Raw genomic sequence first — 20,500 nt, 5'->3', positions numbered from 1 at the left:
ACATGTGATAGAGAGACATTGTCAGCACTCTCCTTTTCTCTCTCAACTCCACTCTTTTCTACAGGTTCCCTGTCTTACAGGATGGAACGAGTCTGCCCAAGGGATTCCAGGTCCAAGAGACTTTGGAAGTTGGGGTCTCTTAGTCCCAATTCCATATTCTAAGGGACAGCCTGTGATGGATTTATCTAGTTTCACCCACACTAAGCAACTGTATATAAAGACTCTTCTGCTACTATCAGCTTAATGGAGGGGAAAGAAGGAAGGCAAAATGTGTACACCCCAGTATCTCCCATTCTTACTTGATCGTGAGACATTTCTTAAAGGAATATCTATTAATATTGAACGCAGCACACTAGGGAAATGCTGTCGTGGGTGATGGGGAGCAATGAGATGGTTGAAGCAGAGGCCTGAGCGCCAGGAATTGGATTTGCATTTTAGATAGCAGTGAGCAGAACTGATTGGAGGGAGTGAGACTGGAGACAGGAAAGCTGATTAAGAGCCAGCTACAGAAATCCAGACCTGGGAAGCAAGGCTAGTATTAGTGAGGAGGCAGAGGAAGAGACTGTCTCCAGAATTACTTGGGAAGTAAAAATCTGCGAGGCTTGGTAAGTTATTTATATTTGGAGTGGGGGATAAGAGGAAGAGACAAGGATGGTTCTCAGAGCGGTAATTTGGGGAATGAATAGGTGGTGGCACTGCCAACTATAGAGACAGTACAAGAGTGGGGGGTAGGGGATGGGTGTGACTTCAGTTTTTAACATGCTTGGCGACAAGAACATTCAAGTGAAAATATCTAGAAGCCTGAAATATGAGTCTAAGGTAGGGGCTTGGGATGGATTTCAATGTCAGACATTTTTCAGTAATAGTTAAAAACCGAAGAGCCCATGTATTCAACAGGCACTTGAGGGCACAGTGTAAAACAAAACACAAGGTCCTTGCCCTCCTGGAGCTCACAGTCGCCTAGGGAATACATACATTAAGCAAAGAATAAGGGAGGTCCTGAATCTTTACGAAGTGCAGCATGTCAGGAGAGCCAGGAGCTGTGCAAACCATCAAGAACATATCAGACACGGTGCCTGTTACAGCTGTGTGACCTGGAGCAGGTTAGGTTAGAATCCTGGAATCACCACTGCTTTGCACGGGGGGCCAGGACAGCAAGGCAGATTTGGGGTTTCCAACCAGCCTGTAAACCGGGAAGGAAACAGCGCTTGGTACCCGAGAAAAAGAAACAGCCAACGAGTGAGAATCACTGGCCCAGCTGGAGAACGACATGTTTCCTTTGTGTGCACCGGGACCAAGCACTGGGGGGCCGACAATTTGCTGAGAGCTGGCTCCACCTGCCTGGGGTGCAACGATGAGAAGAGTGACAGCCCTCTCGCGGGGTACAATCTTCCACCTCCAAATGTATCTCCCTCTTCTCGTGCGGAGGTACTGGGTGAAAGCTAAAGGCCTGAATTAACGTCCGGCTCTTGTGGGCGCCAGCACTCCGGAAGCGAAATGCCACGAGTACCCCAAGGTGGGCGGCGCGGGCGCAGACACCCGCACACCCAGTTGGGGGAAAACAATGAGCAACCGGGTAAGAAGCCGAGAGTGAGAAGATGTAGAAGTCGAGGCCCCACGCGGTAAGAGAATCGAACACAGCGTTCGGCAACAGCACGCCTGCGCTGTCCCAGCCCGGCGCGCGCTCCCGGCGCCGCGGCGGAGCCCAGGCGGGGAACGCGAGCCCGCAAGGTGAGGGTGGGGGAGGGCACGCCGGAGAGGCGGCCGAACACGTCAGAGCGCGGAGAACGTGCGCACGCGCAGGGCGCCCCCGGCCCGCGCGGCAGTAGCGCGGGAGCAGGGACGCAAGGCATTGAAAGGAGCCGCGCCTCGGTGAGAGCTCCCCCTCCCCTTTCTCCCGGGATGCATTGCGCGCGCCCGGTGGGCGGGGGGGAGGGGAGGGGAGGCGGCGGTGGCAGCCATGTTGTTGTGAGTCTCTGTGTCTCACCCTCGGTACTTCGGTGGTTCGTAGGAGGAGGGGGAGGAGAAGGAGGAGGTGGGGTGGGGGGGGAGGGTGGTAGGTGGAGAAAGAAGACATTGCCGCCACCGAAGGCAGAGGAGGGGGAGGACCGCCAAGAGCGACGCCGCCGTGTGCCCAACGGTCGGTGTCCCCGGCTGAGGCAGCGCGGCCGCAGCAGCCCTGTAAGTCAGTCCGGGCTCGCTCTTTCTCCGGTCCTTTGGCGCTGCCGGGGCTGGCTCCCCGGGCTTTGTGCGGCGGCGTCGGCGGGAGCCGATCACCAGCGGGAGGGCGGACGGGGCCTGCTGAGTGCCCGGGCCGGTGCGGCCTGTGGCCAGCTCGCACAATGCAGGGGGAGGGGTGCCGGAAGGGGGTGTGCGCGCGCGGCAGAGGGGGCGCCCGTCCGACAGCTTTCCCGCTTCCTTCCCTCCGCTGGGCCGCTGCCTCGGGGGCCTGGGGCGCCGACCCCATTCTCCCCCAGATTCGGCGGACTGGAAATTAGAGACCGAGCTGTCGGCCCTGGGTTTCGGAAAGTGGGGGAGAGGCCGGGTGGCCCCAGAGAAGCATGCGGATTGCAAGTGGGTGAAGAGGAAGGAGTGGGTTTATGAAAACAAGTGTGGGCATTTTCAAAGGCCCGAGTGTGTCCGGGAAAAGCTGGCCGTGGACAGATGTAGGTATGAAGCAGTGACTTGGATCCGCCTTGTTTAGGTGATGTTTTATTATAGGAACGGATTTCGATACTCAGAAAAATACGTAACAAGATTAGCGGCTTCTGCTATTTCAGCAGTAGTTTTGTGTCTGAAGTGGGTCAGATTTTGGGGAAGATCAAGTTTTGTGCCCACACACGTGTAAAAGTGTTGTTTCTGAGAACACAGCTAGAGAAAACCTACTTAACTTAGCTTTTTATTCTAACATACGTAAACTTTTGAAAGCATCACGTTAGGACTTAGTACTTCGAGATTTTTACTTGTTGAGAAAACTGGGGGCAGATGTTTTGGTGAAGGAAACCATGAGAAAAATGTTTGTACACGCTGAAGAGAAATGTAATACTTGTAAAGGTATTGTATGTCAAGAAAACAATTTTAATAAAAGGAGTTACCGAAGGATTTTTAAAAGCTTGTTTAATGGTTAGGTTTCGTGTGTAATAGGTGACTCTTTGCGCCATGTGACCTGGAGTATTGGAAGATGACTTAAGGAATCCTGTAAAAAAAAAAAAAAAAAAGAGTATTTTCAATTTGTTTCTGTTCTTAGCCTCCTTTTAACAATGATTTACTTCATTTGCTCCATAATCATGAGTAAATGATGGCGTTTTCCGTGCTGCAAGGATTTCTTTAAAATTCCGATTTTTGGTGAAATTGCATTGTGTAGAATTTTCTTGGTGTCCATGAGGGCAGTTTTTGTATGCAGAAAATGTTTACGATAATCTTAAAAATAAAATTATATTTCAGAAACCTGGTTCTTGAGGGTTTAAGTCCAGTTTTTTATTCTGTTTACAGGTCTAGCTATTTTGAGTTATAATTGCCAGTAACAATGTTAAGCATCTTCCAACAATTTAAGCTGTGTTTAACACATGCTTTCCTTAATTTGAGTCCAAAGTTCTCTTAGGTGTTTCAGTATTTAGCAAGATTTCAACTTCTAAAAAGAGCCTAAATTACTGACATTTAATTTGCTCTTACAAAGCTGTCACTTTAGACTCAATTCTCAGGCATTACAAATACTGTATATAAATTACCACATAATATTTGGATTTTGTTTCTCTTAAACATTCCATACTTGTTTATAAATCTTTTTTTCTTTCTTAAGACAGGGTCTTTCTCTGTCGCCCAGGCTGGAGTGCAGGTGGTGAGATCTCGGCCCACTGCAGCCTCCGCTTCCCGGGCTGCAACTGTTCTTCTACAGGCGCACGCCACCACGCCCGGCTAATTTTTGCATTGTTGTAGACAGGGTCTCACTATGTTGCCTAGGCTCGTCTCCTATGTTGCCTAGGCTGAACTCCCGAGCTCAAGCGATCCTTTCCGCCTCGGCCTCCCAGAGTGCTGGGATTACAGGCGTGAGCCACCGCACCCGGCTTGTTTATAAACTTTTCTGGTGTTGAAAGATAATTTGCCTTCCTGAGTTTGTACTTATCTTAGTTAACAAAAGTAATTATGACCAGAGATTCGGGCCAGGTGTGAAATCGACAGCCAATTTTCTCAGTAACCAAGCTGTCTCCTTTTTATAGACCCTGACATGTTCTGCATAATTTTAAGTGGAGGTGGGTTCCTGTCTCCTAAACTCAGGTTCTACATACTTCCTAACTTAAATACTTTGTTGGGTTTCCAGGATATGGAAATACTTTGTATTTTTTCATATTCTTAAAATTTACAGGTACTTAAAATATCCGAATATTTGATTCTCACATGGCTTTGTCTACATGGCTGCAGTCACAGCTTTAGACCATTTTACTAACAGATGTGATTAAGATAAAAATTATACTTATAACCAGGTAAATTGGTTTGTGGCGTATTAAGTAGATTTCTTGCTTTTCTTCTTTATTTATTTATTTTTTTTTTAAATATAGGCGAGACTTGCTATGTTGCCCAGGCTGGTCTCAAACTCCTGGCCTCAAGCAGTTCTCCCGCCTTGGCCTCCCAAAATACTGTGATTACAAGCATGAGCCCCGCGGTTCCAGACCCTTATTGTTTCTAGGAAATGCATTAAAATAGTCTAACTTGTTGCTTTTGTCCTACCTCCTTGCTTCGCTTTGATGAGTTTTTAAGAGGGAAGGCTGATGAAATGTGGCTGAGCCCCTTCCCCCCCATCTCTCTCTTTCTTTCATGAGGCTACCAAAGTTAGACTCCCCATTTCCAGAGGACGGTAGTTGTCCAGCGCTACTTGTGACTGGGTTAGAATGATTATGGAGTGTGTTAAGACACCCTCTTGGCCTAGGTCTAAATTATGCCTCCACTATGACTTTATCGGTAGTAAAGGAAATCTTTGGATTAGCACAAGTCCAGCTACTGTGTCTTTCAGTCAGTTCTGAATTCTGGTGTGGAAAAAGGTTTCCTCAAACCCTATGATTTAGGAGCTAATATTTTAATAGTGATTTTTATATTTGGCAATGTAGACAGGAGACAGTTTTTATTTAAAACTTAATTGCTTTTGTAGTTGAAAAAGTTTTCTGTTTTCAGGCTTTTCCAGTGAGTGAAACGCTGTATAGAATTATTAGGTGCATGATAAATACTTTTTGAGTTTCATGTAGCATTATGTTTAGAGACATGTTAGTGTTTTTTTTTTTCCTTAGTGACTTTTTCTTCAAATAACAAAGATAAAGAGATTTATCTTTTTAAATGAAAAATCAAGGCATGCCTAATTAAACACAAGTATTAAAAGTTTTGTTTGACCTTTGCTTGGTTCCTTTTTATATTCTTAAGTGCTTTAAAGAATTTTAAAAGGATTGTTTATTTAAGCATGTTGGCAAAAGCATAGTTTCATTAATAAGCTCTATTCTGCAAGTTTAGCTACTGAATCCCATCTATTTTCAGGTTGCGTGTTGTAGATTTTCACTTCTTTCTCTCTCACTATTCTCTTGTGGAGGAATAAAAGATTTTAGAATAGAGTACTGGGAAATATCCAAATGTACACACCTTGTATGCATATCTCTGTAGCTGGCAAGTGCAAAAAAAGAAGTAGCATGAAGTGTAAAAGGAGAAGGGAGGTAATTGAATTGTTAGATGGTTTGATTGACTGCAAGTGGGACAGGAAAAAAAAAGTAATCATCACCTATTTGGAGCAAAATATGTTGGGACCACAGTAGCACCCTAAAATGTTTCCTGGAAGGGACCTGGTGCAATTGGCTGTGAAACTGTACTCAAAACACGTAGTCAACACTGCCCCGGGAAATGGAACCTGCAGCTGATTGCCAACACACATACAGTGTGGTCATGGCAGGACAGTAGGGAAGGATTATATACATTTTTTTTTTTTAGTTCTGGGGAAAAATACATTAATGGAGGGAACCTGGTTTAAGGATAGCTCTTTGATCTATTTTATTGTAGTAGCCATCTTATGACAAGAGTGACAAGTTCTGGATCTCAAAGTGGTGATCCCTGACTTTAGTCAGTTTCTGAAAAAGTTAAGATCAGTGAGAGAAAGATGCAATTGGTCTTATGCATTCAGACGTTAAAGAAGGCAAATGAGTGTTAGAGGCAGAGTGCCGCTAAGTATAAGTCTTTATTAGGCAGTCAAATGAAGCAAACTGTAGGAAGAAAAAAATGTGGATTGTATTGTATGATTTTATAAATACCAAAAATGTATACAGATGGGAACTGCTTGTATCTTCCATTTTGATGACCACGTCATTTTTAATTTATTAAAAACATCTCCATAGTAGCTTATCAGTACTTTTAGCATAATTACATGCAAAAGCATTCAGTTATCTGTGATAAAACTTGAATCTTTAAAACCAATTCAACATGAACATAATTATGTTTTGAAGTTGAGAGGATAATGGCTCCAGGTTTTGCCTATAGGTGTTTTCTTGGATCACCTTTCCATGGAAGTGTAATTTATTTTTATCCAAAGAAGAGTCTTAGGTGCCCTCGTTTTAGTATCTAAATTATGTGCATCCTACACTAGCAAAAATAGGAGTGCTCTTGGCTCTTGCTAAAGGTAAATTGTTTGCCAGTTCTTTCAGAATCGTGGTTGAGAAAATATTTATGGAGTATGGATATTCAGTCCATTTGTAGTCTGAATATTAAAATGTTGTCTTTTCATCAAGCTAGACTACCAGAAACCTGCACTTTTTTTTTTTTTTGAGGCAGAGTTTCGCTCTTGCCCAGACTGGGGTGCAATGGCGCGATCTCTGCTCACTGCAACCTCAGCCACCCAGGTTCAACCAATTCTGCTGCCTCAGCCTACCAAGAAGCTGGGATTACAGGCGCCCACCACCACACCTGGCTGATTTTTGTGTTTTTAATAGAGACAGGGTTTCACTATGTTGACCAGGCTGGTCTTGAACTCCTGACCTCAAGTGATCCACCCGCCTTGTTCTCCCAAAGTGCTGGGATTACAGGCGTGAGCCACTGTGCCCTGCCCCCCACATTTTTTTTTTTTTTTTTTTTGAGAGTTGCAGACATATCATGTGCCACACTGTCCTTAGGTGTTGGTGATAATGGTGATATGTGGTCCTTGTTTTTAAGGCCTTTATAGGAAAGTAGAGAGAAAGAGGATTATTGTGATTACAGTGTAGCATGCTGGCCTGCCACTGAGGTGGTATTATAAAAGTGCTATGGTGTGGGCACAGTGGTCCATGCCTGTAATCTCAACACTTTGAGAGACTGAGGCGGGACGATCACTTGAGTCCAGGAATTCAAGAACAGCCTGGCCAGCATAGGGAGACCTTGTCTCTACAAAAAATTTAAAAATTAGTCTGGCACGGTGGCACATACTTATAGTCCAAGCTATTTGGGAGGCTGAGGTGGGAGGGTCACTTGAATCCAGGAGATTGAGGCTGCAGGGAGTTGTGATCGTGCCGCTGCACTCCAGGCTGGGCGACAGAGGCCCTGTCTCCCCCCTCCCCCCCCAAAAAAAGTGCTGTGGACACATGTAGGTAGAGACTGCAGGAACAGGAAAAACTTTTCACAAGAGGTAAAGCAGAATCTTAAAATATAGAAGTAAATTTAGTCCCGAGATGGGTGAAGTGGCATTCAGCCAGAGGGATTAATAGCTGTAGTAATCCTGATAGGGGGAATGGCAGAGCTTAAGGTGCAGTTATAGGGAGGAGGATGACAAAGGAGAGATAGGTAGAAACCCACCAAATTGAAGTCCTTTATCTGATATGGACAGTCCAGGATTGTAATTTAGGATGATTTAGACAATCATGCTGTCCTTGGAAAGCCTTAGAGAATTACTGTGTAGTTTTCCTGGATTATATTAGGAGTTAGGTATTTGACTTTTCCTTGAGGAACTGACTATAAGAAAGACTATGAGGCTGGGCACCTAACACTGGGAGCCGTGGCAGGTATATTGCTTGAGCTCAGGAGTTTGAGACCAGCCTGGGCAACGTGGTAAAACTCCATCTCTACAAGAAATGCAAAAATTAGCTGGGCATGGTGGCTCCAGTCTGGAGTCCCAGCTACTTGGGAGGCTGAGGTACAAGGATCTCTTGATCCCAAGAGGCAGAGATTGCAGTGAGCCAAGATTGAGCCACTGCACTCCAGCGTGGGCGACAGAGTGAGACCCTGTCTCAAAAAACAAAATAAAAAACAAAATAAGACTATGAAACCTTGTATCTGTTAACGGGAATGTTGAAGATATTTTCTGTTACAGCTCTGTTGCCTCAATAATGCTCCACTTAAGAAATTGCCCTTTTTTTTTTTTTTTTTTGCTTTGAGACTGGGGTGAGGGCAGGTGTCTCACTCTGTTGCCCAGGCTGGAGTGCAGTGGTGAAGTCACTGCTCACTGCAGCCTCAACTGCCCAGTCTCAGGCGGTTCTCTCACTTCAGCCTCCCGAGGAGCTGGAGCTGGGACTACAGGCGCACAACATCATATGCATTATATGCAACAAGTTATTTTTGTATTATTTGTAGATACAAGGTCTCGCAATGTTGCCTTGGCTAGTCTCGAATTTGTTGCCCCAGGTGGTCTTGAATTCCTGGACTCAAGCAATCCTCCTGCCTTGGCGTCCTAAAATGCTAGGATTATAGGTCCAATCCACCATGCCCAACAGAAATTTCTTTTAAAGCTTAGTGTTAAGAATAAGGTTGCATCCAAGGGGTTGGTATGACTTCTTTCTCTGGATGATGAGAATTGTACATACTCACTGTTTGTACAATTACTAGCACAACTAGTTAGCATTAAACTTACTAGTTTATTTGCTATTTTATTTAATAAATTATTTAGTTATTTTTATTTAGAAACTTTTTTTTTTCTTTTTTTTTTTTTTGAGGCAAGGTCTCTGTCACCCAGGCTGTAGTGCAGTGGTGTGAACATGACTCACTGCAGCCTTGAGCTCCCTGGCTCTAGTGATCCTCCCACCGCAGCCTCTTAAGTAGCTGGGACCACAGGCATGTACCAATATGCCCAGCTAATTTTTTTGTTTGTTATTTTGTGTATTTCCTTTAAGGTAGTCTGCCATCTTCCAAACATTTGCTTAAGTAAATGAAGTAAGTTTTATTTAAGTTATACTGAAGATTTTTTTTTTGAACATAGACCCTTTTAAAAATATATAATTTAGCTGGGCATGGTGTGGCACCACTATAACCCTAGAGGTTGAGGCAGGAGGATTGCTTGAGCCCAGGTTTGGAGGCTATATGATGGAACCACTGCACTCTAGCCTGGGTGACAGAGTAAAACCCTGTCTATAAATATATATATGATTTAATACTTAATCCTTGAAACTAACACAGATTTAGTTTCTCTTCATACATTTCTACCTAGATGTTTGGTGGTGTTTCTGATGTAACTACTTGCCTTTTTTTTTTTTTTTTTTTTTGAGACGGAGTTTCGCTCTGTCGCCCGGGCTGGAGTGCAGTGACCGGATCTCAGCTCACTGCAAGCTCCGCCTCCCGGGTTTACGCCATTCTCCTGCCTCAGCCTCCCGAGTAGCTGGGACTACAGGCGCCCACCACCTCGCCCGGCTAGTTTTTTGTATTTTTTAGTAGAGACGGGGTTTCACCGTGTTAGCCAGGATGGTCTCGATCTCCTGACCTCGTGATCCGCCCGTCTCGGCCTCCCAAAGTGCTGGGATTACAGGCTTGAGCCACCGCGCCCGGCCACTACTTGCCTTTTTAAAACTTAACTATCTTTAGGAAATTGGCTTGGTCATTTCATCTCACTTTAAAGTTAACCAGTTCAAAGCTTTTCTTGATTACTTCAGGAACTTTAAAAACCAGAATTCATACTAATCACCTAAATGATTCCTTTTACTTCAAAGATTTATCCAATTCATATATATTTCTTAGACTATTCATAAGTTGTAATAAACTAAATATATTTTAAAGCTTTTAACCATAAGTTAGGGTGTTCCTAGACAAAAATTAAATCTCTGTTCTACCCAGTCTTATGAGAAAATTGAATATATTTCATACCTCACATTCATTTTTCTTTAAGTTGTCTTGGAAATGACTAGAAACACTACATAAAATGTATTTGTGTTAACATTTATAGAAAAGTTATGGTAATACTGGGTTAAGGTTAAAAGTTTTAATTGTAGAATTTCTTGGAGCCAGTAACAGAAGGAAGGAAAGATTGAACATGTACTCAGAGCTTGCAAAAGAGCAGGTAGGTGCTACTGAGCAGCATACCTGAAATGTACTGGACAAGGGACCACTTATTTCTGAGAACACTGAGTTAGTGAATAAGGAGCATACTTAGGAAAATTCTAAAGAAACTGCATTAAAGTCTACTTCTTAAAATTGTCTTCTCCAGTTGTCTCAGACCATGCATTCAGATTTCTTCCTTTAGTTCTGTTACAATTTAGTAACATTTCTTTTCTTTTCTTGTTTTTTTGTTTTGTTTTGAGACGGAGTCTCGCCCTGTTGCCCAGGCTGGAGTTTAGTGGCACAATCTCCGCTCACTACAACCACCACCTCCTGGGTTTAAGCGATTCTCCTGCCTCAGCCTCCCTAGTAGCTGGGATCGCAGGTGCCTGCCACCACACCTAGCTAGTTGTTGTATTTTAGTAGAGACGGCCTTTCACCATGTTGGCCAGGCTGGTCTCGAAGTCATGACCTCAAGTGATCCACCCGTCTTGGCCTCCCAAAGTGCTGGGATTACGGGCTTGAGCAACTGTGCCAGGCTTCTAGTTAACATCTCTTAAGTTGTTTTTCCTTGGTGAGGTATTAATTCTAATTGATAGCATGTAACAATTGAAAATTACGAAGATAGCCATGTGAAACAAGTCTTCATTTGTTGGACTTTCAGCCTAATACTAATAGGAACAAAAAGTAACACAATAACTTTTGTACTTTGATAGTTTCCAAACTGTAATGCAGTTAAGCTATATTTATATAGGACATTAATAAATTTATTTTGCTAACTTCAGTAAGTCTTAACAACATGGAGAAATACAAAGATAAAGCCAACAGTACCTTCTCCTTTACCAAAGTTGAGTGAGGTGGTTATTTTTTCATACTTCCCACAAACATATAGTCATACATTGCCCCACTCCTTCTTTGAACAAAAATGGGATCATATGATACACATTAGGCAACTTGGTATTTTTACTTAATATCATGGACATTTTACATATAACTTTAATTACTTGTAATTTTTGTAATGGCTTATTGTTTTAACTTTGTTATTGAGTTTAGCTTATTTTTTAAATGTTGTACTACCATATAAGTGGTGCTGCAGTAAATATCTTTATATAGTTAATTCATTTGTGTTGGTGCTGTTTGTCTAAGGTAAATTTCCAAAAGAGAAACTTCTGGGTCAAAATATTTTCTTTTTTTGTGGGGATGGGGAGTGGGTGGTGCACAGGTAAGAGCTGTGGCCCCCACTGTGTTGCCTAGGCTGGTGTCCTGGACTCAAGCAGTCCTCCCGCCTTGGCCAACCGAAGTGTTGGGATTACAGGCATAAGCCACTGTGCCCAGTCCAGAGAATTTTATATTGGTTTTTAAACAAATAAAAAGTTCAGTTTGATGTGTCATTAATTCTCTAGAAAGCACTTGCATTTCAATTTCATGTGTTACCTCAATCTTTGCAACAGCCCTAAGAGGGAGGCATTGTTGTTTTCATTTGCGAACAGACAAATGAGATCAAGTTCATTTAGCTAGTCAGTGGCCAACCTGGAACTGTATGCTAGGTCTTTTGATTCTGATTTCTGTTACACCATCATGATTGATACTAACAAAATTTTTTAGTTGGGAAACTTCTAGGGTGTTTGTGGATACATTCCTTAGCGATATGGTGATGTATGAATGTTTCAACCCTATCTGCACAGGGGAAGCATCACCTGGAGAGCTTAAAAAATACTAATAAAATTCTGCCTGTCTTGCCACCCAGACTGATTCAAGCCAGCCTTTGGCAGGTGGGACCTGAGCAACTGTAGTTTGTAAAATCCTCCTACCTGGACTCTGATGTGTGTTGTAAGTGTTTGAGAACTAGTGATCTCAAAATTGGGGTGCTCCTATCCCTGAGGGGTACATGAAGAGTTTCCAGACTACATCTCTTAGTGCATTTAATCTCCTGGGAGTCGATTATCAGGTCCCCACCATATATGTACTGAGAAAGCTGGAACTCTGATCCATTCCACATCTTACCATTGTGTATTTTACCCAGGTAGTTAAACTTTGGCACCAAAGAGATAGCTTTCTTTTGTGATTAATCCTGTCTTACATTGCTGTTGGAGTGAAATGCAGCATTCTATAGAACTGGCATATTTTCACCTCCATTGGTATTTTCTGAATTCATATCAACAATATTTTTGGATGAGAGGAGTAATGACAGATTTTTTTTTTCTTAATATGTTTATTAAAAACATAGACTAATGATCCTGTGCTTAAAAGTCGTTGTGGTTGTGTGTTGATTTCCGCAAAACATAACTATTAAGAGACTCTTCACAAATACACTCTGGGCAGAAAAGGTAAACAGAAATGACTGATAAGACAGTGCCATTTCAGACACAGCTCCCTCAATACTTGCTAGAAAATGGAGTTTGACATTATTTACAATTATACCAGTATTGTCAGAGACGAAATGTCACAGGAATAAGGGTACACCAGATCATGATATCGTTTCATACTTCCCAAATAGTTTTAAATTTTAGCTTTGAACGTCAGTTACCAGAGCCAAACTTGTTCTTAACAAGCAGAATTTTATGTCCATTCAAAGAGTCTCTTACACCTTTCTGGGCCTATTCACTTGCAGAGAGGAGTCGAAACTGTAACCAGGCTCTTCATATCGTGCATTCATATGAGATGTCCAGTCTCATATGAATGGACATATGGACATCATATGAGATGTCCATTCATATGCTGTCCAATTTCTTTAAGATAAATGGAGTGACTCGCAGCAGGGCCACGTAGATGAGAAAGTTCCATATGGAGGAGATCACATCCTCGCGCATCTTCCGTTTCATCTCCTCCGGGTCCAGCTTCGGCGCGAGGCCCTCAATCCGGAACATCGCGGCTCTGACTTTGCAGTTTCCAGATGCCACGCTCTCCTCTTCCCCAGATTTTTTTTTTTTAACCAGTTCACTTCTTCCTTCCCTAACGTGTTAAAGAATACATTACAAAGCAAAGGACAATACTAAAATACTTTGAAAGTTAGAAATACATAAATCATGTTTATCACAGCATACTGTCAAATATATTGACTTTAAATTAAATGTATGATTTAGTTGGCCCTGTTTTTATTTTTATTTATTTTTTAATTTTTTTACATTGAGGAATTTATCAAGAGTAGGATAGAACTAACCTAGATGAAATGACATTTGTAAATACTTATCCTGTGCTTTTCTTTTATTTATTATTTTTTGAGATAGAGTTTCGCTTGTCGCCCAGGCTGGAGTACAGTGACACGATCTCGACTCACTGTAACCTCCACCTTTCAGGTTCAAGTGATTCTCCTGCTTCAACCTCCCGAGAGACTGGAATTACAGGTGTGTGCCCCCACACTTGGCTAATTTTTATATTTTTACTAGACAGGGTTTCACCATGTCTGCTAGGCTGGTCTTGAACTCCTGACCTCAGGTGGTCCGCCCGCCTTGGCCTCTCAAAGTGCTGGGCTTATAGGCATGAGCCACCACATCCGGCCTGGTTTTCTTTTTTCTTTTAAATCAGATGGTGAGAGAATATTTATGTCTACAAACTGGGCTTTGCTTTTAAAAACCTGGTGTCATAAAAGTAAGGCTAATGATATTTACTGTAGTGGGTATTGAGTGTACATGTAAATTCTTTTATATTCTAAAATGGTTGGAAGCTTACAAACAAGACTAAAATGAGAATTGAAAATATTTTTCTTTTAAGTGATGCTTAGTTTAGATATTTTACTGTACTTTTTTTTTTTTTTTTTGAGACTAGTTAACCTTGGTCATTTTCCACCTCCTGGTCTCAAGTGATTCTTCCCATCTCAGTGTCCCAAGTAGCTGAGATTACAGACATGTACCACCTTGCATGCAGAATTACATAACTACTGTAATTTATTTGCAAGTCATGATACATATCCTGTATGTAAGTGTATTTATTTTAGGAAAAATCTAGTCTTGCTCATACGTTATAGTAAACACTTTTTTTTTTTTAATAAGCTATAGAAATCACTCATTTTTTAGTGTTTAGATGTGGCATATTATTAATTTATTGAATATTTGGGTGCTACCATATATAAAGCCATTGATTTCCAAGTTTACATGACTATGAGAACTATATAAATGTGCTGTGATTTTTTCATGTATATATTTTAAGTATTTCTAAAGTTATAACCAGTGTGTGGAAAACATTCTAGGAGTTAAGAACTATGAAATGTAATGTAAAAATCATGCATATGCTTTTTCTAGGTGTGACCATAATTAATGGTTACGTGTGACTTGGCCCATATATGCTTGCATCCTAAGTTTTTACAAAACTAGGATGATAGGAGCAGAGATTGGTTTTCACTTTCCCTTTTCATGTAATAACCTGGAATATTTGTATTGTATCATTTCCCTTCCCTATTACTATATTCTTAGTATTCCTTTTGACCTCCCTCATAACTAGGAACATTTCATGGAACACTAGCATAACCAGAACAGTTGATGAGATTGTGTGGGATTTTTTTCTTTCCTAGTTATGATTTAGAGAAGTTTTAAAATTTAATGGGCAAGATGTATTAGTAATACGGCAACATACCAGTTAAATTCCGTGTGAATTAAGAGAAAGATTGTTTGGGGTCAGTTTTAGGGAAAGCTGCATTTGAGCCAAACTTTGAGGGATTTGTGGGATTTGCACATGAAGGGATAAATGGTAAAGAGTTGTCCAGGTGTTTTTGTTTTGTTTTGTTTTGTTTTTGAGACGTAGTCTTGCTCTGTCACCCAGGCTGGAGTGCAGTAGCGCAATCTCGGCTCACTGCAACCTTCGCCTCCTGGATTCAGGTGATTCTCTTGCCTCAGCCTCTCAAGTAGCTGAGATTACAGGCACACACCACCCCACCTGGCTAATTTTTTGTATTTTTAGTAGAGACAGGATTTTACCATGTTGGCCAGGCTGGTGTCGAATTTCTGAGCTCAGGTCATCCACCTGCCTCAGCCTCCTAAAGTGCTGGGATTACAGGCATGAGCCGCCGCGGCTTTTGGAGAGTAGTGTAATTGGCATTAGCTTAAGTGATGGCTTATGCTTGGTTGGTATGGGAAAGAGCATGGGCTTTGGAGTTTTGGTAGCATTATGTTCTCTACCATTTTAGTAGCTTTTTAGGGTAGGGAAATTGGCAAAGTAATGATACAGTATCTACTTTGCTGGATTGTAGTGAGAATTATATATAATGTGCCTGGTACAATTTGTGGCATAAAATGGGGCCCTCAATAAAATTTCTGTTGTTATTCTCTTTGGGGGAAGGTTGTCTGATTAAAAATTAGTCTCTAAAATTTGTACCCATTTGGAAATAAGTTTTTAGGAAACAGTTTCATACACTAGTCAAAAGTATGGTTGAGGAAGTAATAAGCCAAATTAAGTTTATATGAAGGCTTGAACCCTAAGTGAATTAACCTCAAGGAGAGTAACCCCCTTTATAAAATTGCAGTTTATAAATGTTTTAAAACAATTTTTGTCCAAATTGTGTAACTGACCTTCAAGGCCCAGCCTAGATACCACCTGCCTTATGTGGCTTTCTGTCAGACAACTATATGTATTTTGTTAAACTTTATTTTTTTCTAACCACCTAGCCTTTTCATTTATTAAACTTTATTATGGAAGCTTTCAAACACATAGAATAGTAAGTATCGTGAACCCTTGATAGCTACCATCCGTATGCAACATTGTGTGAAATCTTATTTATACCCATATTTTACTTTTTGAAGGAGTATTTCAAAGTAAATCCCAAACAATATGCCGTTTCAAGCATAAATGCTCTTCCTGATGAGGACTTACAAAAAACAAACCCGATATTGAACTTGAGTTGGAAGAGGCGAGTCCGGTCTCAAAATGGAGGTAAAACCTCCGCCCGGTCGCCCCCAGCCTGACTCCGGCCGTCGCCGCCGGGGGGAGGAGGGCCATGATCCAAAGGAACCAGAGCAGTTGAGAAAACTGTTTATTGGTGGTCTGAGCTTTGAAACTACAGATGATAGTTTAAGAGAACATTTTGAGAAATGGGGCACACTCACAGATTGTGTGGTAATGAGAGACCCCCAAACAAAACGTTCTAGGGGCTTTGGTTTTGTGACTTATTCTTGTGTTGAAGAGGTGGATGCAGCAATGTGTGCTCGACCACACAAGGTTGATGGGTGTGTAGTGGAACCAAAGAGAGCTGTTTCTAGAGAGGATTCTGTAAAGCCTGGTGCCCATCTAACAGTGAAGAAAATTTTTGTTGGTGGTATTAAAGAAGATACAGAAGAATATAATTTGAGAGACTACTTTGAAAAGTATTGCAAGATTGAAACCATAGAAGTTATGGAAGACAGGCAGAGTGGAAAAAAGAGAGGATTTGCTTTTGTAACTTTTGATGATCATGATACAGTTGATAAAATTGTTGTTCAGAAATACCACACTATTAATGGGCATAATTGTGAAGTGAAAAAGGCCCTTTCTAAACAAGAGATGCAGTCTGCTGGATCACAGAGAGATCGTGGAGGTGGATCTGGCAATTTTATGGGTCGTGGAGGAAACTTTGGAGGTGGTGGAGGTAATTTTGGCCGTGGTGGAAACTTTGGTGGAAGAGGAGGCTATGATGGTGGAGGTGGTGGTAGCAGAGGTAGTTATGGAGGAGGTGATGGTGGATATAATGGATTTGGAGGTGATGGTGGCAACTATGGCGGTGGTCCTGGTTATAGTAGTAGAGGGGGCTATGGTGGTGGTGGACCAGGATATGGAAACCAAGGTGGATATGGTGGCGGTGGTGGAGGATATGATGGTTACAATGAAGGAGGAAATTTTGGCGTTGGTAACTATGGTGGTGGTGGGAACTATAATGATTTTGGAAATTATAGTGGACAACAGCAGTCAAATTATGGACCCATGAAAGGGGGCAGTTTTGGTGGAAGAAGCTCGGGCAGTCCCTATGGTGGTGGTTATGGATCTGGTGGTGGAAGTGGTGGATATGGTAGCAGAAGGTTCTAAAAACAGCAGAAAAGGGCTACAGTTCTTAGCAGGAGGGAGAGCGAGTTGTTGTCAGGAAAGCTGCAGGTTACTTTGAGACAGTCGTCCCAAATGCATTAGAGGAACTGTAAAAATCTGCCACAGAAGGAACGATGATCCATAGTCAGAAAAGTTACTGCAGCTTGAACAGGAAACCCTTCTTGTTCAGGACTGTCATAGCCACAGTTTGCAAAAAGTGCAGCTATTGATTAATGCAATGTAGTGTCAATTAGATGTACATTCCTGAGGTCTTTTATCTGTTGTAGCTTTGTCTTTTTCTTTTTCTTTTCATTACATCAGGTATATTGCCCTGTAAATTGTGGTAGTGGTACCAGGAACAAAAAACAAACCCAATCCTCTTGCTAGTATTGTAACTAATAGAATTCCTTACTGTCATCTAATACTCATTCTATATTTGAGTTTCTCTAATTTTTCTCAAAAAAGTCTTTATAGCTGGTTTGTGAGAAGCAGGATTCAAACAAGGCTTACACAGTTTTTTTGACGTTTAGTCCTATACCACAGTCTATGTAATCTGCTTCCCCCCTTTCAAAATTTTATGTCATAAATATGTATTTGGATCAGTAGTTGTATTATAATATTAGATTGAAGCTTAGTGTTTTTTGAAGGCAGTTCTTCATATGTGGTGGTACTGTTTCATATTATATTACATTATGAGTCATATAATGTCTTACTCCACTATTAGGATGATGTCACATTTTAAATAACAAAATAATTTAGGAATTCTAGGCCAGGTGTGGTGACCCATGCCTATAATCCCAGCAGTTAGGGAGGCCGTGGTGGAAGGATTACTTGAGCTCAGGAGTTCAAGATAGGCCTGGGCAACATAGTGAGACCCCATCTGTACCACACACACATGCACACAAAATTTAGCCAGGCCCGGTGGCACCTGTGGTCCCAGTTACTCAGAAGGCTGAGATGTGAGGTTCCCTTGAGCCTGGGAGGTCAAGGCTACAGTGAACCCTGATTACGTCACTGTGCTCCATGTTGGGCAACAGAGCAAGACCCTGTCTCTTAAAAAAAAAAAATTGTATCTTTGACTTTAGAACCACTTTTTAAGCCAGGCACATTTGCTCATGCCTGTAATCCTAGCATTTTGGGAGGCCAAGGCAAGGTGCAGATCGCTTGAGTTTAGGAGTTCAAGACCAGCCTGGGCAACATGGCAAAACCCTGTCTCTACAAAAAATGCAAAAATTAGTTGGACATAGTGATATGCACTTGTAGTCCCAGCTCCTTAGGATACTGAGTAGAAAGATCACTTGAGCCCAGAAGTTCAAGGCTGTAGTGAGCCATGATCAATGCCACTGCACTCCAGCCTTGGTGATAGTGAGACCCTGCCTTAAAAAAAAAAAAATACAAATGAACTGGAACAACAAACCCAAAAAAAACACTTTTTGTGTTATGCAAAGTTTTCTAAAGCTTGTCATCTTCATTTCCATCTCAATTATTTGACCTGCTTGTTTCAGACAATACCTAAAGCATCAAAACCCAGCATAGATTGAGGCCATTTAGTGTGTAGATCTTCTCTAAGTAGTATATTTTTCAAAATAAGGCAACTTTTCTTCAGCAGTATTTTGATTCTTCAAATAAGTCAGTTGAGAGGGTGCCTTATAAGATGAGAGACTTTTGTAGAGGCCCAAATATATGGTAATTCCCCTTTCAGAGAATTTTAATGGAACAGAAGTCTTATATTTGCACATACGTAGATTTGTCTAAATGATGAGGTTGGAATAAAACATTTAATTGAAAGATTTGAGCTTTGAGCTAATAGGGTCTTGGAAGGAGATTTTTTATTTCTGTAAGTCTGTACGTTGACAACACTAATTTTTATGCCAAATTTCATTCAAAACATAAAACTTGACTTTTTCTTATTATAGTTGAGTCAGTAATACTATTCTTTGTTACAGAGTTTTTTGCCTTGCTGGTAAAGCAAGCAGAGGTAACTCCCCCATGAAAGTATTTGGACAAACTAGAAAACAGACTGTTGATGTAGCTCTTGGTTGATCCACTAGCTAAGTGACTTATTCATCATCACTAAAAAACTGTATGATTCAATTTATGCCCTCAAAAAAATAAGAAATTACCGAGAGTTGGTGTGAATGGTAGAAACTTTGTTAAATCTTTGAAGGCTAATGGTCTGCTACAAATACCTAAACCTGAATTTAGATTTACTTTTGTCATGTGAATGAGAAAAGGCGTTGCTAAACAAAAACATTTTGTTGGCAGATTTGCAATAAAGTGATTTAATTTGCTGAGCAGAAGAAAGTACTCTTTAGGAATTCAGCACTTGTTTGTTTGCCGCAGATACCACTAATGTTCAGCGATTATGTTCTTTAAAATCAGTCCAGCTGGGTGCACTAGCTCACACCTTTAATCCTAACAATTTGAGGGACTGAGGCAGGAGGACTGCTGGAGCTCAGGAGTTTGAGATCAGCCTAGGCAACATAGGGAGATCCCTGTCTCTACAGAAAATACAAAAATTAGCCAGGCGTGGTGGCGTGCACCTTTAGTCCCAGATACTCCCAGAGACTGACGTGAGGGGATGCAGAGAGCTGTGATTGCTGAGGATGCACCACTGTACTCCAGCTTGGGTGATAGAATGAGACTTTGTCCCAAAAAAAAAAAAACCAAAAAAAAACCAGTCCAAGGAAGATGATTACGAAGACTGTGTCCTAAGAAGCTTAAGTCACTCTGTATATTGACTTATTTGTGACTCAACTAGGTTTTTATGTAATTTTGTTGTCTTTGTAATTGATGCAAAAGGAAGATACAGTCTCCAGGCTGTAGATGACAGACTTGGAGAAGTAGTGCCCATGTGAGGTTGCAATCATTAGTCATTTTGTGTTGGTAAATGTCTTCAGCAGTACAAAAAGTCTAAGGGAAAGCCTTGTTCATTGTCCTTATGTTAAAATGAGCATTGTATATTAATATATGAAGACATGTAAATAGTCACTATCCAGATACTAATTGATTTTATGATCGAAATTCACATTGCATAAAATATGTTTTTTTCATTCATTAACTGTTGAACATTTGACATAGCTAAGACAGCCACTAATCCCTTTGACCCCAGAGATTAATTTCTACTATGACGTTAATTTATAATTATAAGATTATAAAAGTGTGATTAGTACCATGTGGCGGTAGAGTGGTTTAATACCATATATTGTATCTCCAAATGCTTTCCCCACCTATTTTTAATGGTAGGTATATGGTAAGAAGTTGGACCAGATATCCAGGA

The 20,500-nt window shown here is 41.4% G+C and overlaps 2 protein-coding genes and 1 pseudogene across 15 annotated transcripts in view; 2 read left to right on the top strand and 1 right to left on the bottom strand.

The window, feature by feature from the left end:
* Positions 1–1,927: 1,927 nt before the first annotated feature.
* The window catches only part of PUM2 (pumilio RNA binding family member 2), a 105,115-nt gene continuing 86,542 nt past the window's right edge, over positions 1,928–20,500 (top strand). For 6 of the 13 annotated variants that reach the window (XM_023230067.2, XM_023230071.1, XM_023230062.1 and 3 more), the window contains exon 1: positions 1,928–2,181. The gene's annotated coding sequence lies outside the window, so the exon portion shown is untranslated. The remainder of the gene's footprint in view (positions 2,182–20,500) is intronic. The other 7 variants (XM_023230068.2, XM_023230061.2, XM_023230066.2 and 4 more) reach the window with 3 other exon arrangements.
* On the bottom strand, positions 12,927–13,139 carry LOC116418464 (annotated as a pseudogene).
* On the top strand, positions 16,045–18,275 carry LOC111554494 (heterogeneous nuclear ribonucleoprotein A3-like). Of its 2 annotated transcripts, XM_023230073.2 has the most exons (2): positions 16,045–16,098; positions 16,159–18,275. In XM_023230073.2, the coding sequence occupies exons 1-2, from the start codon at positions 16,093–16,095 to the stop codon at positions 17,221–17,223; spliced, it is 1,071 nt and encodes a 356-aa protein (XP_023085841.1). In that variant the 5' UTR covers positions 16,045–16,092; the 3' UTR covers positions 17,224–18,275. The 2 variants fall into 2 exon arrangements, with proteins under 2 accessions (XP_023085841.1, XP_023085840.1); XM_023230072.2 differs by having other exon boundaries at positions 16,093–18,275.

Source organism: Piliocolobus tephrosceles, chromosome 15 (assembly GCF_002776525.5).
Source record: "Piliocolobus tephrosceles isolate RC106 chromosome 15, ASM277652v3, whole genome shotgun sequence".
NCBI classification, from domain to species: Eukaryota; Metazoa; Chordata; class Mammalia; order Primates; family Cercopithecidae; genus Piliocolobus; species Piliocolobus tephrosceles.
Note: the sequence above shows the minus strand (reverse complement) of the source record. Positions and strands in the feature narration are given on the sequence as shown.